Raw genomic sequence first — 22,313 nt, 5'->3', positions numbered from 1 at the left:
TTTCTATTTCTTTTAAAAGTAGTTTTCTGAAAATATTATGTGAAACTATGTAGAATATTGTGAATATTTTCGCACGTAATGAATGTTTTTAGATGTTTCTATTTTTTCAGATTTTGAAAATTTTAAATATTTTTAATTATTCTCTCTCACATTTTGCATTTTCCTCAAAAAAGAATTAGAATTATTTTCAAAACTGTGTTCTGAAAATGCTCTCTAATTCTGAATATTTGAAAATTTACAGATATGTATTTTGAATTTTTTTTAGAAATCTAAATATTATATGCGCACGCAATGCAAATTTTGGAAATTTTTATTTTTTTTTAATATTTTTAAATTATGAAAATTTAAAATTTTCAAAATAAAATTTGATTTTTTTCTTAAATACGCTTTGCAAAACTATATTTGGTTCCTAATTTTTTTCATTTTTCTAATAGATTTCTAAAAATGCATAAAAACTGAACAGTAGTAATAAAGCAATAAAACTAAAAAAGTTGAATTTACACAAAAATAAAATTTATTTCTTAAAAAAACAAATATTTGAGATACAACAAAGGCGCACACGCTATGCTCGCTTTTTATTTAGTAAATTATTTTTATTATATTAATTTTATTTATTTTAATATAAATATTTTTTATAATTTTTTTTTTATATTTTTTATAATTATTTTTATAATTTTTTCATTTTGTATAGTAGTTGCTGTATAATATTCGATAAATTTGCTTTTGTATGGCATTTACAAACATCTGTGGTATACAATGACATTCATTTATGTATTAAATATATATTTTTTAAAAAATTATTTTATAGTTATTTTTTATAATTTTCGCTTTTCACTACAACAAATTATGCAAAACTTCAGAGTTTTTGCGCACATAACTATTTTTGACGCCTTAAAAAAATTATTTTTTTTTCTCGCAAATTTTTTTTCTCCGAAAAAACTTTTTTCACAATTTTTTTTTCAAAATTTTTTTTTCACTATTTTTTCCAAATAATTTTTTTTTCACAAAAATTTTATATGCATCTAGTTTCATTTATTTAGCAAAAATTTTTAATAATTTATTTTTTTTTTAATAAAATTAATTTTCATGTATTTTTTATATTAAAATTATTTTTCATTTATTTTCCATTTAGCATATTTTATATATAATTTAATTTACTTTATAATTTATTTATTTATTTATGTAGTATTTGTTTGTGAGTAACTTTTGCTTGCAACGCACTAAAATTGCTACGAGGCATTTTGTAGTAGAAAAAGCGGGGAACACCGATACTTTTACAGAAATTTAAATTGATTTGATTTTTTTTTATAATTTTTAATTATTTTTTATTTAAATTAATATACTGTACAAGCGCTATAACTAAATTTTACAATGTTTTTTTTTCGAAAAGTTTTTACAATATTTTCTTTTAATTTTTCGAAAAAAAATTTTCAAATTTGATTTTTTACATTTTTTAAATTTTATATTTTTTTTACTATTTTTAAATTGCCTGTAATTCGCGGCGCTTCGTCGCACGAAACGCACAAATGGGTTGTATATATAAATTTATAAAAACTTTTAACTAACCAAACGGTTTAGCATTTTTAAAAATTCATTTTGCATTAAATATAAATATTTTTTTTCAATATTTTTATTATTTATTTTTATTATTTTATATATTTTTCATGTTTCAAGTGAAATGCTTCTGCTTAGGAACAATTTAATTACTAGCATATTATTATTAATATTAATAATTTTTACACACAAATAAATTTGCTTTAAAAATTTTATGGAAAGCGGTATTTTATTTCTTTATTTTTTTTTTACAAAATTCAAAAATTCAGAAAATCTATATTTTTTCATTTAAGAATTCCACTTAAATAAGTACATACAACATACAAGCTTAGTTTGTAGACGCCAATTGGACAATAAGAAATTCTTTTTTTTTAGTTTACAAATTCTTATATATATTTTTTTACACTAACAACTAAATGCTAAGTATTCGCTTCTAAATCGTAAGGCGTTAGATTTCATTTCAAGCATTATATAGTATAAATAAACTATTTCATAACTTTGTTCGAAAAATTTCAGCACACCACGTAAGTGTAGACTTCAGTGTAGACTTACATTTAGAGTAGCGTGAAATTAATTTTAGTTTTTCAAGCTAGCATTACATGCTGCTGGAAATCGACTAACGTGTGTAGATTTGCCATTTTGGTACAATAATACTAAAGTATTAAATTTTCGTTTAATTTCTGCTTATTTCGAAATAAAAAAAAAATGTTGCTTATAATTATATTTTTTTAGAATTAAACAAATTTTAAATTTCGTTTAAAAATTTTTGCTAAAATACAAAATTCGCATGACATACATATAAGTAAGGATTTCGCGAAGAATCGCTTGCCTAATATGAGCGAATGTGCAAAAGGAGTGGAGAGTGGATGGTTATTTGTTAGCGCTAATGACTCTGAATAATTTTGTAAATCCATAATCACTAACAAGACTTTATAGCGCTTTTTGGGCTAGGAAAAAAATTGTGGAGAGTTGTGTAGAGTTTCGAAAAACTTAAATTTTAATGTTTCTACGCAGTTGCACAAGCGCTGCTACACATATTTGGATGTTTGAACCCAAAAAAACAGAGTGGAGAGTTGTGTAGAGTTAGGCAAAACTTATATTTTAGTTACTATGCACATTTGTTCAAGCGCTGCTACGCATATTTGGTTGTTTGAAGCCAAAAAAAAACAAAGTGGAGAGTTGTGTAGAGTTTTCAAAACTAACTATTTAACTATTTAGCAATTGTGCGCGTGCTATTTTATGCACAAATTTGGTATGTTGATAAAAAAAAAACTTTAGAGAGTTGTGTAGAGTTTACAAAAAATGTTATTTTGCTGTCACTGCCGCTTGCTACTTAGTAAAAAATTATTCTTATATTCCATTATGATACAGGATAGCAGTTTTATGGCTATTTTTATGAGCGCCTCGCTTAGTTAATTACCTTCCCCTTAATCTCTTCATTCAATTAGTATGGCATATTGTACAATTCCTAGGCGTAGACATTTTGAAAGCATTTTTAAGTAGCGTTTTTGTTTACTTAAACTATAAACTATAAAATTTTGCGCACAAACACGCTTTCCACTAAAGCATGCATGCCTGTATGTATGTAAATCTTAAGTATTAAACGTCCATATATATGTATGTATGTATGTATAAGCATGTAAATATATATAAAAATTTGTTAATTTTATATATGTATAGCTTAAATATAAACTACATAAAAAGGACATATTTTGTGTCTATTGCCGCCGCAATTCGCTTAGCAACTGGCCGCGCGCACAGCACACACACACAAAGAGGTTCTGAACCTTCTCTAAGCTTAGCACATAAAACTCTCCACCATTACTTGCTCGATCGATCGCACTTTGCAACAATTGCAATTGTTTAGGCAGCCTCCGCAGTCCCGCTTCGCTTCGCTTCATCTTGACCTTCACGTATTTTACCAACCGCACAGAAACCAATGCCGGCGACGTTGGCCTACGCCACATCCCTAAACCCTATGCGTCAGCTGCGTCGAATCGCTGCGTTTTGGTGGTGGTGGCGGTGGTCGCTTCTTGCGTTGGGCCGCTGCTGCAGCCACCGCCGCGCCGCTCATAGGGAATTGCGGCTCCATCATAACCGCTGTGCCGCCCATGCCATTCGGCGCATCGTTCGCATGCAAATTCTCATAGAGCGCATACTCGCTGGGCGGTGGCGGTGGTGCGCCAGCGCCATAATGTTCCTGCACCCAATTACTCACATTGGCCGTTTCACGGTAGTAGTGTGTGGTGGCGGAGGCATTTAAATTGTGCAACTCGTCATTGAAATCGCGAAAGCCGAGCACTTCATGCGGCGTTGTGGCCGGTTCCAGTTTGCACTTCTGTGCCACTTGCCATTTCTTACGCATCACGCGTTGCAGATCCTTGAGAAAGTCGCGCGGCGGATTTGAGGTGGACTCTTGCAGGCGCTTCGGTGAGCCAAAGTCAATGGAACTGCAGTTCGAGGAGTTCGTGGAGAGACGTGTCATGTCGGCACGTGGCGGTGGCAGCGGACAAGGCGCATAGCCATAGATGGGTTGTGGATGCATTTGCATAACGCACACGGGCGGCTCGGGTGAGCACATTTTGCGACGCAACAACACTGGCGAATCGGCGAAGGAGACTTTCTTTTGTGTACCGGTATTAGTTGGTGGCGGCGGTGGTGGCAGCCCAGCAGCCGCTGCAGCATTCATGCCACTGTTATTATTGTTCATATGCTGATTGTGCGCTTGTCCCACGTACTCTGGTGGTGCCTTATAGGGTGGCGCTGGTCCTTTCACCGGCGTTTGTTGTGGTTTTTGTGGCTTCGCGGGCACCGCTGGTGGCATGCCATTCGCCTTAGCGCCACCTATACCGGCGTACTCCTGTGGCGGCGGTGGTGGATATGCCATAACATCATCTGGTGGCGGTGGTGGCGGCAATGAGACCAATGACAGCTGTGAGCCGTATATCTCGTGTTCATCGGTGATCGGCGGCGGCGGTGGTGGTGGCGGCAGCGAGTCGAGCGAGAGTGTCGATGAGGACATGCAATTTGTCACGCCGGCCACCTCATTGACCGGTGTGGCGCGCGACGCTTCATACTCCAGCAATGGCTTGGCGCAAATGCTAGGCGTCGGCGTCGGTGTGGAATTGGAGGAACCAGATGAATTGCAAGCGGTTGCGTTCATGCTTTCAGCCGAACCGCGTTTGGCCACCGCCGCTGTGGGCTGGCGCCGTTTTAGTGTACCGCTACCGTTGCTCTCTTGCGATTTGCGGCGACTGTGTCGACGCGTTAGCGTGCCGCTGCGCTCCGGCGAGGTGGCGTCTTGCACATCAGCGCCACTGCCTTCACAAATCGTGATCTCACCGACTTCCTTCAGCTGACGCGTCATTGTGGTCAGCGGTAAATTGGGTTTCATCGACGGTTTACGTTTTATGGTGCCTGTGGTGAATTCAGAGTCGAAGCCGTTATTGTCATCCGATAGACAACCGCTTGACGAGGAGGAGGAGGCGCGTGAAACGCGTCCGCTCGAATTGGACATGCTCGAAACGGCGGAGGAGACGCTGCCGCACTGTGAAGGAACGGCCGAGGAGATGCTGCTAATCGATTCGCTGCGCATTGACACGCCGAAACTGCTCTGCGACATCACATCACCCATACTGAGATCATCCATAAGCGTTTTGTGGCTATCCCACAGCTGTTTGCCGTATTTCGAAATGCGTATGGCCGTGATCCACTTCTCCATCGTCTCCAAATCCTCAGCACAAAGCATTTTCAATGTGCGACATGTCTTGCCCAACGAAGAATCCACGGCCGACTTGAAGCCGAATGCATAATCAGTTGGCGCCTTCCATTTCTTCTTCCAACCCAAACCGCGATACACATTGTAGCCATTGAAGAGCGTGAGACAAGCCAAATCGCGTGTGTTCTTCGTTTTCTCTTTCGGAAAGTAGTACAGCCCGGAGGAGCGCAACACAAAGTGATAACGCTTCCAGCCTTTCTTCGAATCGGCCTTCATATACAGCGGACCATCTACTTGCAGCTGTGAATTGGTCTCGAAGAACTCCTCCAACAGCATGGCGCGTGTATGCTCATCATGCTGACTGCCCGGCGCCATTTGTGGCCCAGGCAAGTATATTTCGGGTTTGGCGAAGAGCGATACCTTATCGCTGCGCTGCTGGAAGAGCACACGATTGCCCGCATCCGAATTCCAAGTCATCAAATTATCGACCAAAAGCTCATGATCCTCGAAGAGACGCTCTGTGACGAAGAATCGGAAAAAAACAATAGTAAAAGAGATTCCTCTTAGTAATACCACAAGTACTCACCCATTTGCAGATCGCCCAAGTTCTCCACCAGCGCCCAATTGGCCTGCATGTGCACGTGATTCTTATCGGCCAGCAAACGTGTCACGTGACCGCACGTCATACGCTCATCCACCAACAGCGACTTCGAAGCGCCGTCCGAAGTAAACGCCTTCACAAACAACCTCCGTATGGATGGATGCTCCAACTTGTGCAGCGCCAGCTGTATCTTGGCCGCCTTGCTGCTGCTCAACGTAGTGCCGCTCAACTGTTGTTGCATATACTGTAACTGTTGTTGCTGCTGCAGCTGTTGCATTTGCTTGTGATGCAGCGCCGAACTAGCGCTACTGGAGGCGGACGACTCACTGGACAACAGCGAAACCGTATCACTGAAGGCGGAATCATTGTCCGGCGATTCGGTGCGTGGTTCGCGCATAATGCCCACGACACCACCGCTGCCGCCGACACCCACACCTCCCATAGTGACACCCATCACACTGCTCACGCTGCCGCCACTGCCCACACTACTCTGTCCATTCTCCGAAACGCCCGAGGAGGAGGCCAACGAATGTGTGGTGGCGCTGCTGCCGCACTCCGACGAACCGGATAGCGAGATAGTTGTGGCACCCGAAATGGTGGAATTTGTGCGCGAATGTGTGCGTGTCGGCGGTGCTGTGCCCATACCCAATTGGCCGGTTGATTGATTTACATGCTGCTGCGGACCGGGCACACCGCAACCGGGTAGAAATGCGGCATCACCGCAATTTATTTGCGCCTCCAACAGACTCAACTCGCCCAATATCATGTCCAGTTCGGACTCTTGTGTCTCCTCCAAGTTGGCCATCGAGATGCGGTAGGCGTGCGATTTGGCCTCGGCTGTGGTCAGACAACGATCGCTGTACTTGCGCAGCTTAATGGCTGCCGCTGTTTGTATCGCCGCCGCCGTAGACGATGGCGACGACGATAAGACTGTCACTTGTTGGGCTGTGGCCGATGTGAAGGTGTTTTCGCGCCGCAATGGGCTGCCGCTCGAAGCTAATTGCGTGAGACTTCTAATCTGTTTTGGCGAGAGAGACATAAAAAGTGAAAGATACGTGTTAGTTTGCGCAGTGAAAGGTGGCGAGTGGACAAAAATTAATTTATTTATGCATTTCATTATGTGATGTATGGTGGCAATTTGTATAATCTACATTAAGTGGCAAACTTTTTAAGCAATATGGATTACACAACTTTCATTTTTGATACGCAATTCACTTAAGTGATCGAAAATGGCTGGCTACAAATCTCCAGAAATCGACTTTTTTGTATTTGTTATTATGTTTTATATTGTTTAATATTTTATTTTTTATTATTTAATAATTTTTATTATTATATTTATGCTATTAAACTTTCTATTATTGTATTTCTTTTATTTATTTTTTTATTCTCGTTTATATTTTTGCTTTCCATTTTTAATATTTTTCTTATTTATATATTTTACTTTTTTACTTCAAATAATTTTTGTAAATTTTTCATTATTTCTTTATTCATTAAATTTATTTTATATCAGTAACTTTTAGACTTTCGGAACAATGTTGCCAAAATTTTTTTGTTCACATAACGGTTGTTTGAAAGTCATTAAAGTAAACGAGTTAGATATAGGGTTATATATATCAAAGTGATCAGGGTGACGAGACGAGGATGTCTGTCTGTCCGTCCGCCCGTGCAACGGATAACTTGAGTAAACATTAAGATATATTGACGTAACTTGGTACACATACCCCTTAGGACCGTGAGAGGGATGCTATTGAAAATGGTGCCACGCCCACTTTCCATATAACTCAACTTTGAATTCTATCTTATTCATTCACTTCATAATGTATACATTAGGAACCAATGAAGATAGACGAATAAAACTTTACACTGTGACAATGTGACAACTTTGAGCTGTGAAATCACTTGTGGAAAAATTGTCGAAATAGGACTATAACTTTTCTAAGCCCCGGATATCTAACATAAAGAACTTAGTGCCTAAGAGTAATTTTTCACCGAAAATATCGTTAAGTCTCTCAGATATTTTAATTTAAGTCAGAAGTAATATTCTTCTTCTAATAGTGTGTACCAAAAATTATTAAAATCGGGTCATAATTCCCCCTACATCCTATTATATTTGGATTATCAAACTTCCGATGGGATTTCACCGCATGTATTGGTTAATATGTGAGATATCTAAGCAAAATCAAGTGAGCATATAGTCTTGAATATAGTGTACCTTGGTGATGAAAATGAGTGAAATCGGTTCAGGTATTACCTCAGCCCTCATATACTATATATGATGATTTTCGTTATTCTATTGGACGTTATGCCCAATATATGGGTCAAATTGTGTGTTATCTTAATAAATCTGAATCAATAAATTGCGAGAAATTGTTTTTTATCTCATTTTTATAAATACCTTTCTTTTATTTGATTTATTTATACATGTATGAATGTATGTATTTACATTTTTTATCACGACTTCGTTAAATTTTTTTTTATTTGATTTAGTTTATATTTTTGTATGTGTAATAATAATAGTTTTTTTATAAAAAATAATAATTATTAATATTTGTTAATTTATTAATAATTTTTATATTTAAAAAAAATAATTTTTTTATTTTTAAATATTATTTGTGTTTATAACAAATGTTTTATGTATTTTCTAATTTTTAAATATTTTTTTTACATCTTCGCCTTTATTTTTATATATATTTCATTTTATAATAACTGCTTTGTTAATGTTTTTAAATTTAGCTTGCTTTTATTTTAATTCCATTTTATTTATGTAAAATAAATATTTCTTCTTATTAAAAACTATATTATATTTATTAGTTGGAATATTTTTTTAATTTTATAATTTTATAATTTTTTTAATTATTTATTTTTAATATTTAAGATTTATTTGTGTTTATCAAGAATTTTATATATTTTTTAATTTTTTGTATTTTGTATTTTGAGGATTTTTTTTTATATAAGAAATATTTAAATTATAATTAATATATATAAACTTTTTTTATATTATTACCATTTTTTGTTTTTTTTTTATACCTATATTCATTTTTTTTTTTTTTAATTTTAATGATATTTCTTATATTTTTTATTTATTTTATTATTTTCATATATTTTCATATTTTTTCAACTTTAATTCAGTTTTTTTTAATATTTAAGTATATTATTTTTATTTTTTCTTTTTGTTGAATTTTATTATTCGTATTCATTTTTTTTTAATTATTTCGTATTAAATTTTTTTCGAATACCTCATTTTAACATTTTTTTTTCATTTTTCCCTTCAACTTCTGCATTTTTAATTTTTTTCTTCACCCATCTCCCCGCTAATTTATGCTGCTACTAATTAATATTTTGTCGCAAACGCGCGCGAGCCAAACAAATTTATGCACATATTTATGTAAATATGAGCGGCATACATATGCAAAGCAGACGCTTCGAAACATTTCATATGCAAATAAAATCACCTTTCAATTAGTTAAAACCACAAACAAAACAAGAAGAGAAAAAAAATTATCGTCAAAAACACAACAGCGTGCGACTCACTTCCACCCAGTCAAGGTCATTTGCAAGCCTTTATTATGTGTATTGTTGTTATTGCAATTACAATAACATCCGGCCGCTAGCTGACAACAACAACAAATACACATATGTAAATGCGTTACACCCGCAGTTATTATTGTTGTTGTTATCATTGCATAAGCATACGCGTACCTTGAGCTCAGTCGCACACAGTCCCAGTCACAGCAGCCAACGTCGCTGCCGCCATCACAATCAGTTTGCCACTTGAACACGCATTTCAAAGTCAGAGTTTGAGTTTATTTTTAAACAGTTCAGTTCTATAACACAGTTATATTTGAACTACTCGCTGCCAGTTGATGCTGGAACATAGAATTGTAACTGCGCTAAGTAACGGAAGTTGCGGTAGCTATGTTAGCTACGGCTGCTGTGGAGGCATATATTCACCATGGATCGTACACTGACCTTTCCAGGCAAATAAACAAAGCGTTTGAGCTCGCGTCTATTGTGAATGCTGAACGACAGTGGCTTACGCGTTTATTTGTGCATAGTGACGAAGTCCACTGGTGTTAAATTGTTTTATTGTTGTTGTTTTGATTATTAATAACTGCAGTTGCTTGCGCTGTACTCCGGCTTATCGGCATGTTCACGTCAATGAGAGAGTAATTTTTAATTTCTATTAGCAATTTTTTATCACATAAAATACACTTTTATTGCAATGAAATGGGAAAATATAAAATTTTTATGATTTTTGTTTTGTTATAAAATGTAAACAAAACTACAATAGTGCAATTGAAAAGTTTTCGTTGGTACGATAAGTCGTGAATAACTGAGTAGTAGCCACATGGCAGAATTAAAAAAAAAATAAAAAAATGATTTTTTAATAAAAAATAAAATAAAATAAAATAAAATAAAATAAAATAAAATAAAATAAAATAAAATAAATTAAATTAAATTAAATTAAATTAAATTAAATTAAATTAAATAAAATTAAATTAAATTAAATTAAATTAAATTAAATTAAATTAAATTAAATTAAATTAAATTAAATTAAATCAAATTAAATTAAATTACATTAATTAAGATATTTAAAATAAAAAAAAAATAGAAAAATAATAATATAAAATATTAAAAAAAAATTAAAAATTAAATAAAAGTTAAAATTAAAAAATAAAAAAAATTTAAATAAGATACAAAAAATAAAAATAATATAAATTAAATTATTATTATAAATTAAAAAAAAATTTTAAATTAATAGAAACGTGATTTTATGTTGTTATGTTTAACAATATTATTTTTAATTTTTTAATATCTCTTAAATTTTTAAACTTTTTTTTAATAAAAATAATAATAATGTAATTAAACCTATAATAAGCTTAAAATCACTTTGATAAAAGTTAAAAAAAATTATCATATTAAAATTAAAATAAATAAAAAAATATTAAGAAATATAAAAAATTAATAAATAAAAAAAAATTTTAAATATAAAAAATTAAAGAATTAAAAATTAAAAAATTAATAAAAATAATAAAAATAATAATAAATTAATTAAACATATAATAAGCTTAAAATCAGTTTAATAAAATGAAAAAAATATAAAAATTAAAATAACATAAAAAATTTAGATATAATAAAAAAAATTAAATTTAAAAAATTTAAAAGAATAAAATAAAATTAATTATAATAAAAAATAGAAATATAAAAAATTAATAAATAGTATAAAATTAAAAATTTAAGAATTAAAAATTAAAAAAAATAAATAAATATAAAGGTTAAAAATTAAAATTAAAAATTAAATTAAATAAATTAAATTATAAATTGAAAAATTACAAAAAAATTTAAAAGTTTTTTAAGTTTTTATATGTTCAACTGTTTTATTTTTAAATTTCTCGTATATTTTTAATTTTTTATTTTTAATGGTTCGGTTTTTTTATAAAAATAAATAAATTTATTAAACATAAAAAAATATTTAAAAGTCACTTATGCAATAAAACAAGCCATTACATACACCTGCATACACAATTATTAATTTTCCATTGCAATTACAAGCAATAAAAAGTACATATTTATGTACCATTTGCCACTCATAATTATCATTTTGGCAAATTGCCTGGCGCCAACAGCGTCGTCACATTTTCCTTTCGCGATTGCACTTACAGCGTAAACAAAATACAACAACAACAAAAAGTGTGTAATAATTTTTTTATCTGGCAAACGCGTGGTGGAGAAGAAAATAATTATGTTTTTTGTGTGTAAATCTATTTATTGCGCGTTTGACGACAGCAATATGAGATTGTACAATTGTAATTAAACAGCCTTGAAATGTCACCGCACAGCATTCAGTAAGTGTAATAAAATGCCATTGCCGCGTTGACATTGTGACCGTTTGCTGTGTGTGTGTGTGTGTGTTGTGAGAGTCGGTGATATGAGTCGTTATCGAAATACAATGAAGTCAATTGAAAACAATTTACATATAGGCTTTTAATTAATTTATTACTAAATATGTATGCTGCTATGTGTGTTCTTACATATTGTGTGTATGAGTGTATATGAGTCAAGGTTGCAATTTCCTGAGGATTTCATTGTGTAATATAATTATAATTATAAGAATCTAAACTAAAAAGGTCGTCTATATTAACAATTTATTGATTGCAAAATGTCCTAGACAAGGTTTCAGGCGTAGGCGCAAGGTTGCCACTAAGAAAAAAATGTTTGAGCTTAGATTGGCAAATAATTTTTTTAGATAAAATATGGCAATTATTTATACATATTTACATTAAAAATTTCTTAAATATAATTATTAATATTTCATAATTTTAATTATTGAACCCAGTTTGTTGAAATATAATTTTTTTTTCAGTTGGCAACCCTTCTCAGAAATTTTTTCGCCAGAAATCTTTCTCAAACCTCATTAGTATGACATTTAAACATCAATAGTTCATTTAACTTTTCAATTTAATTGAATTAAAAATTTTAAACAAATGGCAACTCTTTTGAAAAAAATATTTTCAATTGTACGATTTTTTAATTTTTAAGAGTTTTTAAGATTTTCTAGTCATAACCATTTTATTGTAAAAAAATTAAAACAGGTGGCAACCCTGCAATTTTTTTGTTTCTAAACATCGAAATAACACAATTAGTTATCTAAAACGGTTATTTAAATGAGCTAAGCCTACAAGTTTTGGCGTTTGGCGATTGCTACACCACATCGCTTCCGCCGATCACAGATTTCATTTCGTACCTGCAAGCATTTCACTTTAGAATTGAGGCGAGACAATCCAATTTGCATTTAAAACAAACTAATTAAAATAGTACTCAGAATAATTGGACTGTCCTAATAAGATCTGTATACCTCAATTAACACGAAAGGTAAATTGCAGGAATGACAGCTTCACTCCGCATATATACATCAAAGACAGGCTACAGACTATGTATGTACATTCAAAAACTAATTCACAGTAGACGCCGGATTAAACGAACGAGTAGACAGGTAAAATAGCATAATTTCTAGATCGCTAATTTGCCAAATTTCTTACGGCGCCATGGCAGTAGCATAAGTTTAAGATTGTACAAGTAGTAAATGAAGACAGAAGCTTATTTTCTTGCAGTGTAATTGAATTTTCGCAAGTGACAGCGCTGTCTACCTGCAGTAATTAGCAAAAGACAGACATTTATGGTCACTAGAGGTAATTAGTTTTACTAATGTAGAATAAATTTGAAGACGGTTTTAAGTAGAAAGCAATTAAATGCGATACAAATATTTTATTTTTGAAAATACTGTAAATATAAATCTCAAAATTTTTAAAATTTAAAAATTTTTAGTTTAAAATATAGGAAAATTTATATTTTTCTGAAATTTATAAATATTATTTATATATTTTTTTCTGAATTGTAAAAACCCGTTTAAAGAAAATCACTAATTTTCAACGATAATATGAATATGAAAATTTTAAAATTTTCAATTTAAAATATAAGAATATTTATAATTTTTTGAAATTTATAAGCATTATTTATATTATATTTATACTGGATTTGTAAAAATTTATTTAAAAAAATCACTGCTTTTAGCGGTAACTATCAACGAATAAACGATAACTCACAAATGTAAACAATAAACAGTATATGACACCACTTTCATCAATTTTAAAAATTCGTTAAAACACTGAATTAATTTTTAAAATTTTTAATTGAAATTTTACAAAAATAACAACAACAAAATAAATAATTAATTTTCCGCATAAATGAACAGCAAATGATCATAATGCGCGTTGGCTGTTGGCAATTGTATAACTATTTAGTGTATAACTATAAAGTGATTACAATAAATGCAGTTGGCACACGTTGAAGAGGAAATGAAAAAAATATATATATATTATTATCTGTAGCTATTAATGCAGATATAAAAACTTTTTTATTTTTTTTTCATTTATCTTTTTTTCGTAATTTTATTTTAATTTTTTTTTTATCTCTGCAATTATTATATTATTTATTTTTTGTATTATTTGTTATATTTTTTATATTATTTGTCTTTTTTTTAATTTTTTTATCTTTTTGTTATTTTTGGATTATAAGTTATCTTATTTTTGCATTTTCTATATTATTTATCTTGTTTTATTCATTTTTTTTACATAATTTGTTAGATTTTTTTGCAGCTTCCATATTATTAATCTTTTTTATCTATTGTATTATCTTTTTTTATTTTTTGTATTATTTTTTCTTTTTGTATTATTTTTTCTTTTTGTATTATTTGTTCTCCTATTTTTCCTTTTTTTTAAATTAATTTTTTTAACTATTTTTTGTATTATTTTTAACTTTTTTCTGTATTACTTTTTACCATTTTTGCATTATTTGTTGTCTTTTCTTATATTATTTTTTGTAAATTATTTTTTATATATTTTGTATTTTTTATTTTTATTTTTTTTTATATTATTTTCTTTATTTTTTATTATTATTATTATTTTTTTTTTACTTTTTTATATTATTTATCTTTTTCTGTATTTTTTTAAATTATTTTTTATCTTTTTTGTATTATTTGTTATATTTTTTTACATTTTTTATATTATTTATTTTCGTTTTGCTTTTTTATAATATTTATCTTCATTTTATCTATTTTTTGTTTTATTTTTTATTATTTTCTATTTTTTCTTGTATTTGCTGATTTTTTATTACTACTGTTAATTTATACGCCATGATTATCATAAGTGTTTTGTTTAATCACTAATTTTTTTCACATTGTTCATCTGCACATATGCAGCCAAACAATTATTTTGCCCTACTACATATAATTGAAAATAAGCAGCGTTGTTGTTGTTGCTGTACAACGTTTTTTTTTTCGCGCCATCAAAGCGCGCTAAGCAGTAATGTACCATTGTTTGCACATACATTTCAACAGCTAAGTGCTTAAAAGCAAACATATGTACAAACTAGCTTACATACATACATATGTATATGTACTAACAAAGTAAATTCGTAAGCATTTGCCCGACGGCGGCACATTTGTACATTTAAATGTTTGCATGCAAGCATTAATAGCAATATATGTACACACACATATCACATCATACATATTTATACGAGTATAATATGTATGTCTACAAATATTAATCGCTCTAAGCTTTTTATCGTCACATGCGATGCGCGCAAACGTGACATCCATTTGTGCGCTTTTCCGCTCTACATCTGCGCCAAATTACGAGCAAACAGCCAGTCAACCAACCAACCCCACTGCCAGCATTAACATTAATATGTTATAGCAAAAAAAAACAAAAACAATACCAACAAAGCCAGCTAGCAATCGCGCGCTGACAATCACGTGACGCGTCGTTTAGTAGTTGGAATATTTTCATAATTTTTTTTTTTCAGCTTTTTTCCAACTTTTCTTTTGTTTGCCATTACAATTTATTAACATTAATGTGTATTTGCATTTATTGTTTTTTTGTTGCTTGTTGTACTTGTTATGCGACGACTAACTACTGTTTTTCCAAGCACTTAATCTATTAAAACGCTGTGTGTGTTGTAAATTTCCTGCTAATCGCACTTATTTCATCAAACACGCATACCGCTTGCTTGCATATTTTCGCGCTGTCATTAAAAATTTGCCGCCACACAATTTATGCACATATTTCAAAAAAAAAAAAATGCCAAAGAAAATATTTATGCAAATGATTAAATTAAATTAAATTAATAAACGAATGTATTTGTTAAAACGCCAAACGCCAAAGATATGCGTGCAAATATTTTTTGTGGAAGCCACTAAAGTGGCGTTCAAGGTAACTCTGACTATAACTGTAACTGTGGCCAACAGGCAGCTTGTTTGACCTACCCACACGCTGCTGAAACATGCCACTAGCATTGTAAACAACAACTTTTCGTCGGCAAATTATTAGCGCCTACATAGCATGACGTCACTTTCCCTTTTAATGTGTTTTTAATGGGATTTTGCCGCTTTAGGCATTCTTTCACTTGTTTAAATTAATTTTTGTTTTGGCGCTTCTTGTATTGTAACTAGCTATAATACAGATGTACACAAGAGTATACAAGTCTGTATGTCTTTTGAAATTTATTAGCTTCTAATTTATGCATTTATTTTTAGTTTTTATTGCGCTGCTTTAATTAATTTGCGCCACGAATTGTTTGGTGCTATTTTTGTAAATTTAATTAATTAAGTTTAGTGTTTGTAAAATATTATTCTTCATTTTCAAATTGTGGAACTATTTTTTTATTAATTTCTGAATTGAATTTTTCGTATTTCGTTTGTTTATTTACATCAAATGATTGGGCTGTCATTATATCAATAACACTGCGGCTACAGGGTGCAACAAATGTAAGCAATAAATATTAACTTGGCAATAAAGCAATGAAACAGCAATTGTTTGAAAATGAAAATGAAAAATGAAATAAAATCAAATAAAATAAAATAAAATAAAACAAAATACAATAAAATAAAATAAAATAAAATAAAATAAAATAAAATAAAATAAAATAAAATAAAATAAAGTAAAATAAAATAAAATAAAATAAAATATAATAAAATAAAATAAAATAAAACAAAATAAAATAAAATAAAATATGAATGAAATGAAATAAAATAAAATAAAACAAAATAAGTTAATAAAAAATGAAATGAAATGAATTGAAATTAAATTAAATTACGCTGCAAAAAATACCAGAATAAAAGTGAAATAAAATGAATGAAATTAAATTAAATATGAATGAAATGAAATGAAATAATATAAGTTAATAAAAAATGATAATTAAATTAAATTAAAATAAATTAAATTAAAATAAAATAAAATAAAACAAAATAGAATAAGTTAATAAAAAATTAAATAAAATAAAATAAAATAAAATGAAATGAATGAAATTAAATAAAATAAAATAAAATGAAATGAATTGAAATTAAATTAAATTACGTTACAAAAAATAACATAATAAAAAGTGAAATAAAATAAATGGAAATTAAATTAAATTAAAATAAATTAATTAAATTAAATTATAGAGATGAGATATACAAGATAAATTTAAAATTATAAAAAAATAATTATTCACTTGCCTCATGCAATTTTTAAAATATTTATATGTAATATTTCCATAAAATATTATTTAAAACCATAAAAAATCGAAATAACACTTTAATTGAGCATGTATAAAACAAATATTTTTTTGCTACACATTTCATTAAAAATAATTAAATTATTTGATATTTTTCACGCGCTTAATTTAAATTTTCCAGCAAACTACCATTAGCCACACTTATATCTACTACCCATACACACTTCGCAACTTGCTTTGCGCACATTACACAATACAACATTTGAAAAAAATTCCGTTATTATTCAACGACAATTATACAATTTTTCTGCGCTTAATTAAATAAATGCAGTCGACAGTTCCGTCAACATGCCCGCAAAATTCCTGCCTGCGCCAATTTGTGTTTTCCTTTATTTTGGACGCGCATTAAATTGTACCACTCCCTAACCTAGTTTTACGTTTTATTTTAACAAGCGGGATTAACAAATTAACTAAGAGCACTTAGTTATACATTTATATACATATATGCGTATATGTATTTAAGTTAGTAAGCGGCTAAGTAAGCAGTTAGTAGCCTGTGTTCCGCGACTTTGAGCGCAAGTGTTGGACAAATATACAAATATTGTCGCGGTTGACATCATACCAAGTGAAGTCAGTATGAAATGATAAAAAACGATAAACTATATAGCTATATATGTATATCCCTATATCTAGTAATTGTCGCATTTCATGCTTGTTAGAAATCGCGCGCCGCGCGCACTAAGTAATACACTATCTATCTATGTGCACTCCGTTGTATGGTCAAGGCTGTTTCAATATTTATGTACTCGTACTCTATTGCGACTTCTTCTTTGTTTATTTTATATCGGCAAATTCATTAAGTTGTGATTGTTGTTCTACATTTGCAATGTTGTCCTTCGTTGCGGCTTCTTTTTCTTCTATTACTTGTATTGCTTTTGTAGCAATATTGCGTGCAGAAAATTAATTTTCATTGAATTTTACTGGGTTATCAAACTGCTTGACAATATGCGATTGAGAAATTAATTTTTTCAAGGCATCAAAACGTTGTAATTAAAATTGTATTCTAACTAATCGTACGATTTTAATTGAAGGTGATCGGTGATTTAATACGTTTCAAGTGCCAATTAAGTGCGAGAAAATATATAAAAAATAACTATTCATTTATTCTATTCATTTTGTAGTCATATTATTTCCACTGCAGAAGCACGAAAAAAATATATTTTTTAAATTCTTTGCTGCAAAATAATTACTTTTTTTTAATTTAATATGGCTTTTGTTTTTTTTTTGTGCTATTTATATTATATTTCACTTGTTTTCTACAATTGTATTTATTTATTTTTATTATCTGCGTTATTATTTTACTTATTTACTTTATTTTAAATAGTCATTAATTTAATTAATCTGTTTCACGGAATATTTTTATATTTCACTTTACTAAAATTTAATAGTATATATTTACTGTTATTTCGATAATTTGTATTAAATTTTACCTTTTCATTTATAACTTTTTTTAATAAATTTCGATAATTTTTATTAAATTTTACCTTTTCATTTATAATTTTTTTTTAATAAATTTAGATTACTTTACTTTTTTAAATTATATTTAGTTTATTTTCTTTTTTTTATTTTTCAATTTATAGTAAATATTTATAATTTTAATTTTAGTATTTTGCTTATTTATATTTATAATTTTATATTATACTTTAGTGTTTTATTTTAATATAATTTTGTTTTTTAATTTCATAAATTTGCTACATTTTTTATTTTTTTAATTACATATTTTCTCATTTCCAAAATATTTTTTATTATTTTTAATTTATTTAATAATTTTTTTAATAAGTTTTGTCAATCAATATTTTTTTGCTTCTTTTTTGTTTTAATAAAAAACTATTTTTACTTTTTTTTTATTTTCCTAATTGTACTAAATTATTCATATTTTTTATTATTTTATTTTGTGTTTTTCATTGTTTTTTTATTATTTTATTTTGTGTATTTTCATATTTTGTCATTAATTTTTTTATTATTTCGAATATAAATAATTTCAATTTTTATTTTAATTCTTTCCATTTTGCATATTTTGTTTATTTTCATATTTTTTCATTTAAATATTTTAAATTTATATTTAAGATTTTTTTTAATAATTTGATTATTTTGTTTTAAATTGTATATTTCATTTTTTATTAATTTTTTGTTTTATTTTATTTTAATGCTTTTTTTAATTTTTATTTTATTATATATTAATTACACTTCATTTTACCCCACATTTTCATTATTTTTATTTTTTATTTTTGTATTTATTAATATCACTTTAACCTTATTTTATTTTTAATATTTATTTTTCAATTTAAATATTTTTTATTTTGTTATTTTATTAATTTATTTTTATTTTTAATTCTATATTTTGTTTTATTGATTTTGTTCTAAATTTTATTATTTTCACTTTATCTTACTTCATCTTTTTATTTTACTTACTTCATCTATATTATTTTATTTTGTTTATTTTCATATTTTCCACTGAAAGATTTTCTATTATTTTTCATTATTATTTTTTATTTTAATTTAATGCTTTCAATTTTCCATATTCTCCGCCATACATTTTAGTTCCATTATTAAAATTTCATATAATTGCCCCCCTAATCCACACTAATTTGCTCAACACCTCACTTAATTACACTGAAAACAAAGCATTCTCACCATTTTCTATCACCAGCAAGCAAGCATAAACGTTAATCCTCAACAAGCAACTTTATCTTAATGCAACACTCGCAAGCAACTGAGTTATAACACGAAATCCACATGCACATCACCTGTAGGCGGTTGTGTGCTCACTGAACACAACCATTACACTTATGTCCTCATGCACGCACTTTGACACTGCATGGCAGGCTGCCAATGCATTAACAACACAACTACCGTCACATTGCAGCGACACGAATATTCTTGTTACCTTTTGTTTGACCTTTATGTGTGCTTAGCATTTGTGTGTGTGTGTTTTTTCGGTTTGGTAAATTATTGTGCGTCAGAATCTAATTCATCTCATGCTGCACAATAATAAAATCGAGATTTTGTAAGAAGATAACCAAAAAAACCAGGTAACTACGCATTTGCGTTTGCGCTATTCAACTCAAATGCACAAAATACTTTTTCGATGAGTCACCTGTGCTTCTTTACTTTTTTCTTTTCTTTTGGTTTTTTTTTGTTTCCTACAAAATCAAAGTGGTGTGTAAAAATGATGGTGGAAATATGTATGAGTGCAACTAGTTTTCTTGCTCGCTTGCTTATAATTATTTTATGTGCTATTTACTTGTAGCTTGATAGTTTTCATGGAATTGAAAATGCATCAGCAACCAAAAACTATTTGGTATAATTATATTTGTGTTTTGTTGTTGCTCTATTAGTAATTGTTACGACAAGCATTTATGACAATATTTTTTTTTGTTTGAAATTTCTTTATCTTTATTTACAACGTTAGTTGTTTGTCTGTGTGTGTGTAGCAGTGATTAGACGCAGGTGGTTAACGTATTGTACAAAAAAGTGTAATTGTAAAGGCTTTTGTTAAGCCGAAGTATTTGAAAAGTAGGTTAAATTTGTTTTAAAGCGTTTCGAATTTTTTGATAAAGCAAAAACCGTGTTACATTACATTTTCGTTCAGCAAAACGGAGTTACTTTTTTGTGCGGTTCAACAAGTAGTATTTTGAATGAGTTAATTATTAAAAATAATTATATAAAAAATAATATTTTTTACAATTGCTCTCTTAGAAAAATCTCTCCAGTTCTGCAAACGTCTTAATTCTCATAGGAAATCCCACTTTTGTTAAGAAAGATGCTCTCAAAATATACATAGTAGCTCCGAAGGTGGTTTAAAACTTTTAAGATCCGCTTTTATCGAACAAAATATAGATTCATTCTAAGGATAAAGGAAAAGCTACATGGTCTGGACCTTCATAATACTTAACCGAAGCCAAAAAATTATTGGCTCATATTCGATCTTTTATTAAACTGCTAATCAGGCGTTCGATATTATTTTAGGCATTAAAAGGCAATCCAAGATTTGTTTAAGAGCTTTTGAACTTTCTTCATTTCCCTCTTTATCTTTTAATAACCTGCTAAATAGAAGTTCGATATTATTTTAGACATTAAAAGGCAATCTGGGATTTATTTAAGAGCTTTTGAACTTTTTTAGGGTCCCTTTTCATCAGCGGAGTTCCTATATAAATAGCTGTCGTGAGAAATGGATTCTATACTTTTATATCTCAGACCTTTTTTCAATCATTCTTGCACCAAATCTTTTTGGACAGAGCATGAATATTGAAGGTATAATCTACAAAGGAAGTTTCCACCATAGTCCTTACTAATATCTAGCAAGAGAGGAAATGTCAAAAGGTCCGAAGGAAGCTATGTAAGCTCTTTAAACGGCTACTGACGTCAAGTCAAAAGCTTCAAAGTTCTACGTAAGCTCTGTTAGCGACTACTGAGATCAAGTCAAAAGCTTCAAAGCTCCATTTAACCTCTAAGCGACTACTGCGATAAAGTCAAAAGCTGCAAAGTTCTGTGTAAGCTCTGTAAACGGCTACTGAAGTCAAGTCAAAGCCATATGTAAGCTCTGTCATCTTCTAATAACCTGCTAAATAGGCGTTCGATATTATTTTATCAATTAAAAGACAATCTGGGATTTGTTTAAGAGCTTTTGAACTTTTTAGGGTCCCTTTTCATCAGCGGAGGCTATTCATCAGCTTAAGTTGCTGTATAAATAGCTGTCTTGAGAAGTGAATTCTATACTTTTATATCTCAGACCTTTTTTCAGTAATTTTCTACGAAATCGTTTTCGTTCAAAGCATGAATATTGAAGGTATGATCTACGAAGGAAGTTTTCACACATAGTCCTTCCTAATGTTTTCGGAAGCTATAGAGAGGAAGTGTCAAAAGCTCCGATGGAAGCTATGTACGCTCTTTAAACGGCTACTGAGGTCGAATCAAAAGCAGAAAACCTCTATGAAAGCTCTTTAAGCGACTACTGAGGTCAAGTCAAAAGCTTCAAAGTTCTATGTAAGCTCTGTAAGCGGCTACTGAGATCAAATAAAGAGCTTTAAAGTTCTATGTAAGCTCTGTAAGTAGCTACCGAGATCAATTCAAAAACTTCAAAACTATCGGTAAGCTCTGTAAGCGACTCTGTGGTAAAGTGAAAAGCTGCTCTTTTAGAATACTGATGTAAAGTCAAAAGCTTCAAAGCTCCATTTAAGCGCTAAACGATTAATGAGGTAAAGTCAAAGCCATATGTAAGCTCTGTAAGCGGCTACTGAGGTAAAGTCAGAAGCTTTAAAGCTCTATAAACATCCACCGAAGTCAAGTCAAAAGCTACAAAGTTCTGTCGGAAGTAAAATAAAA

At 29.8% G+C, this 22,313-nt stretch overlaps 1 protein-coding gene across 4 annotated transcripts in view; it reads right to left on the bottom strand.

The window, feature by feature from the left end:
- Positions 1 to 1,627: 1,627 nt before the first annotated feature.
- LOC105216260 (ras-associated and pleckstrin homology domains-containing protein 1) overlaps positions 1,628 to 22,313 on the bottom strand; it is a 49,241-nt gene continuing 28,555 nt past the window's right edge. For 2 of the 4 annotated variants that reach the window (XM_011190657.3, XM_011190659.3), the window contains exons 2-3: positions 5,859 to 6,891; positions 1,628 to 5,790 (exon numbers count right to left, since the gene is read on the bottom strand). In XM_011190657.3, coding sequence (XP_011188959.2) covers positions 3,524 to 5,790; positions 5,859 to 6,891 — 3,300 coding nt within the window. In that variant the 3' untranslated portion in view covers positions 1,628 to 3,523. Of the gene's footprint in view, positions 5,791 to 5,858; positions 6,892 to 15,699; positions 16,215 to 19,622; positions 20,136 to 22,313 lie in introns of those variants that run through there. The other 2 variants (XM_054230914.1, XM_011190658.3) reach the window with 2 other exon arrangements.

The sequence above is a fragment of the Zeugodacus cucurbitae genome, chromosome 5 (assembly GCF_028554725.1).
Source record: "Zeugodacus cucurbitae isolate PBARC_wt_2022May chromosome 5, idZeuCucr1.2, whole genome shotgun sequence".
Classification (NCBI taxonomy): Eukaryota; Metazoa; Arthropoda; class Insecta; order Diptera; family Tephritidae; genus Zeugodacus; species Zeugodacus cucurbitae.
The sequence above is the reverse complement of the archived record's forward strand: the minus strand, read 5'-3'. Positions and strand labels throughout refer to the sequence as shown.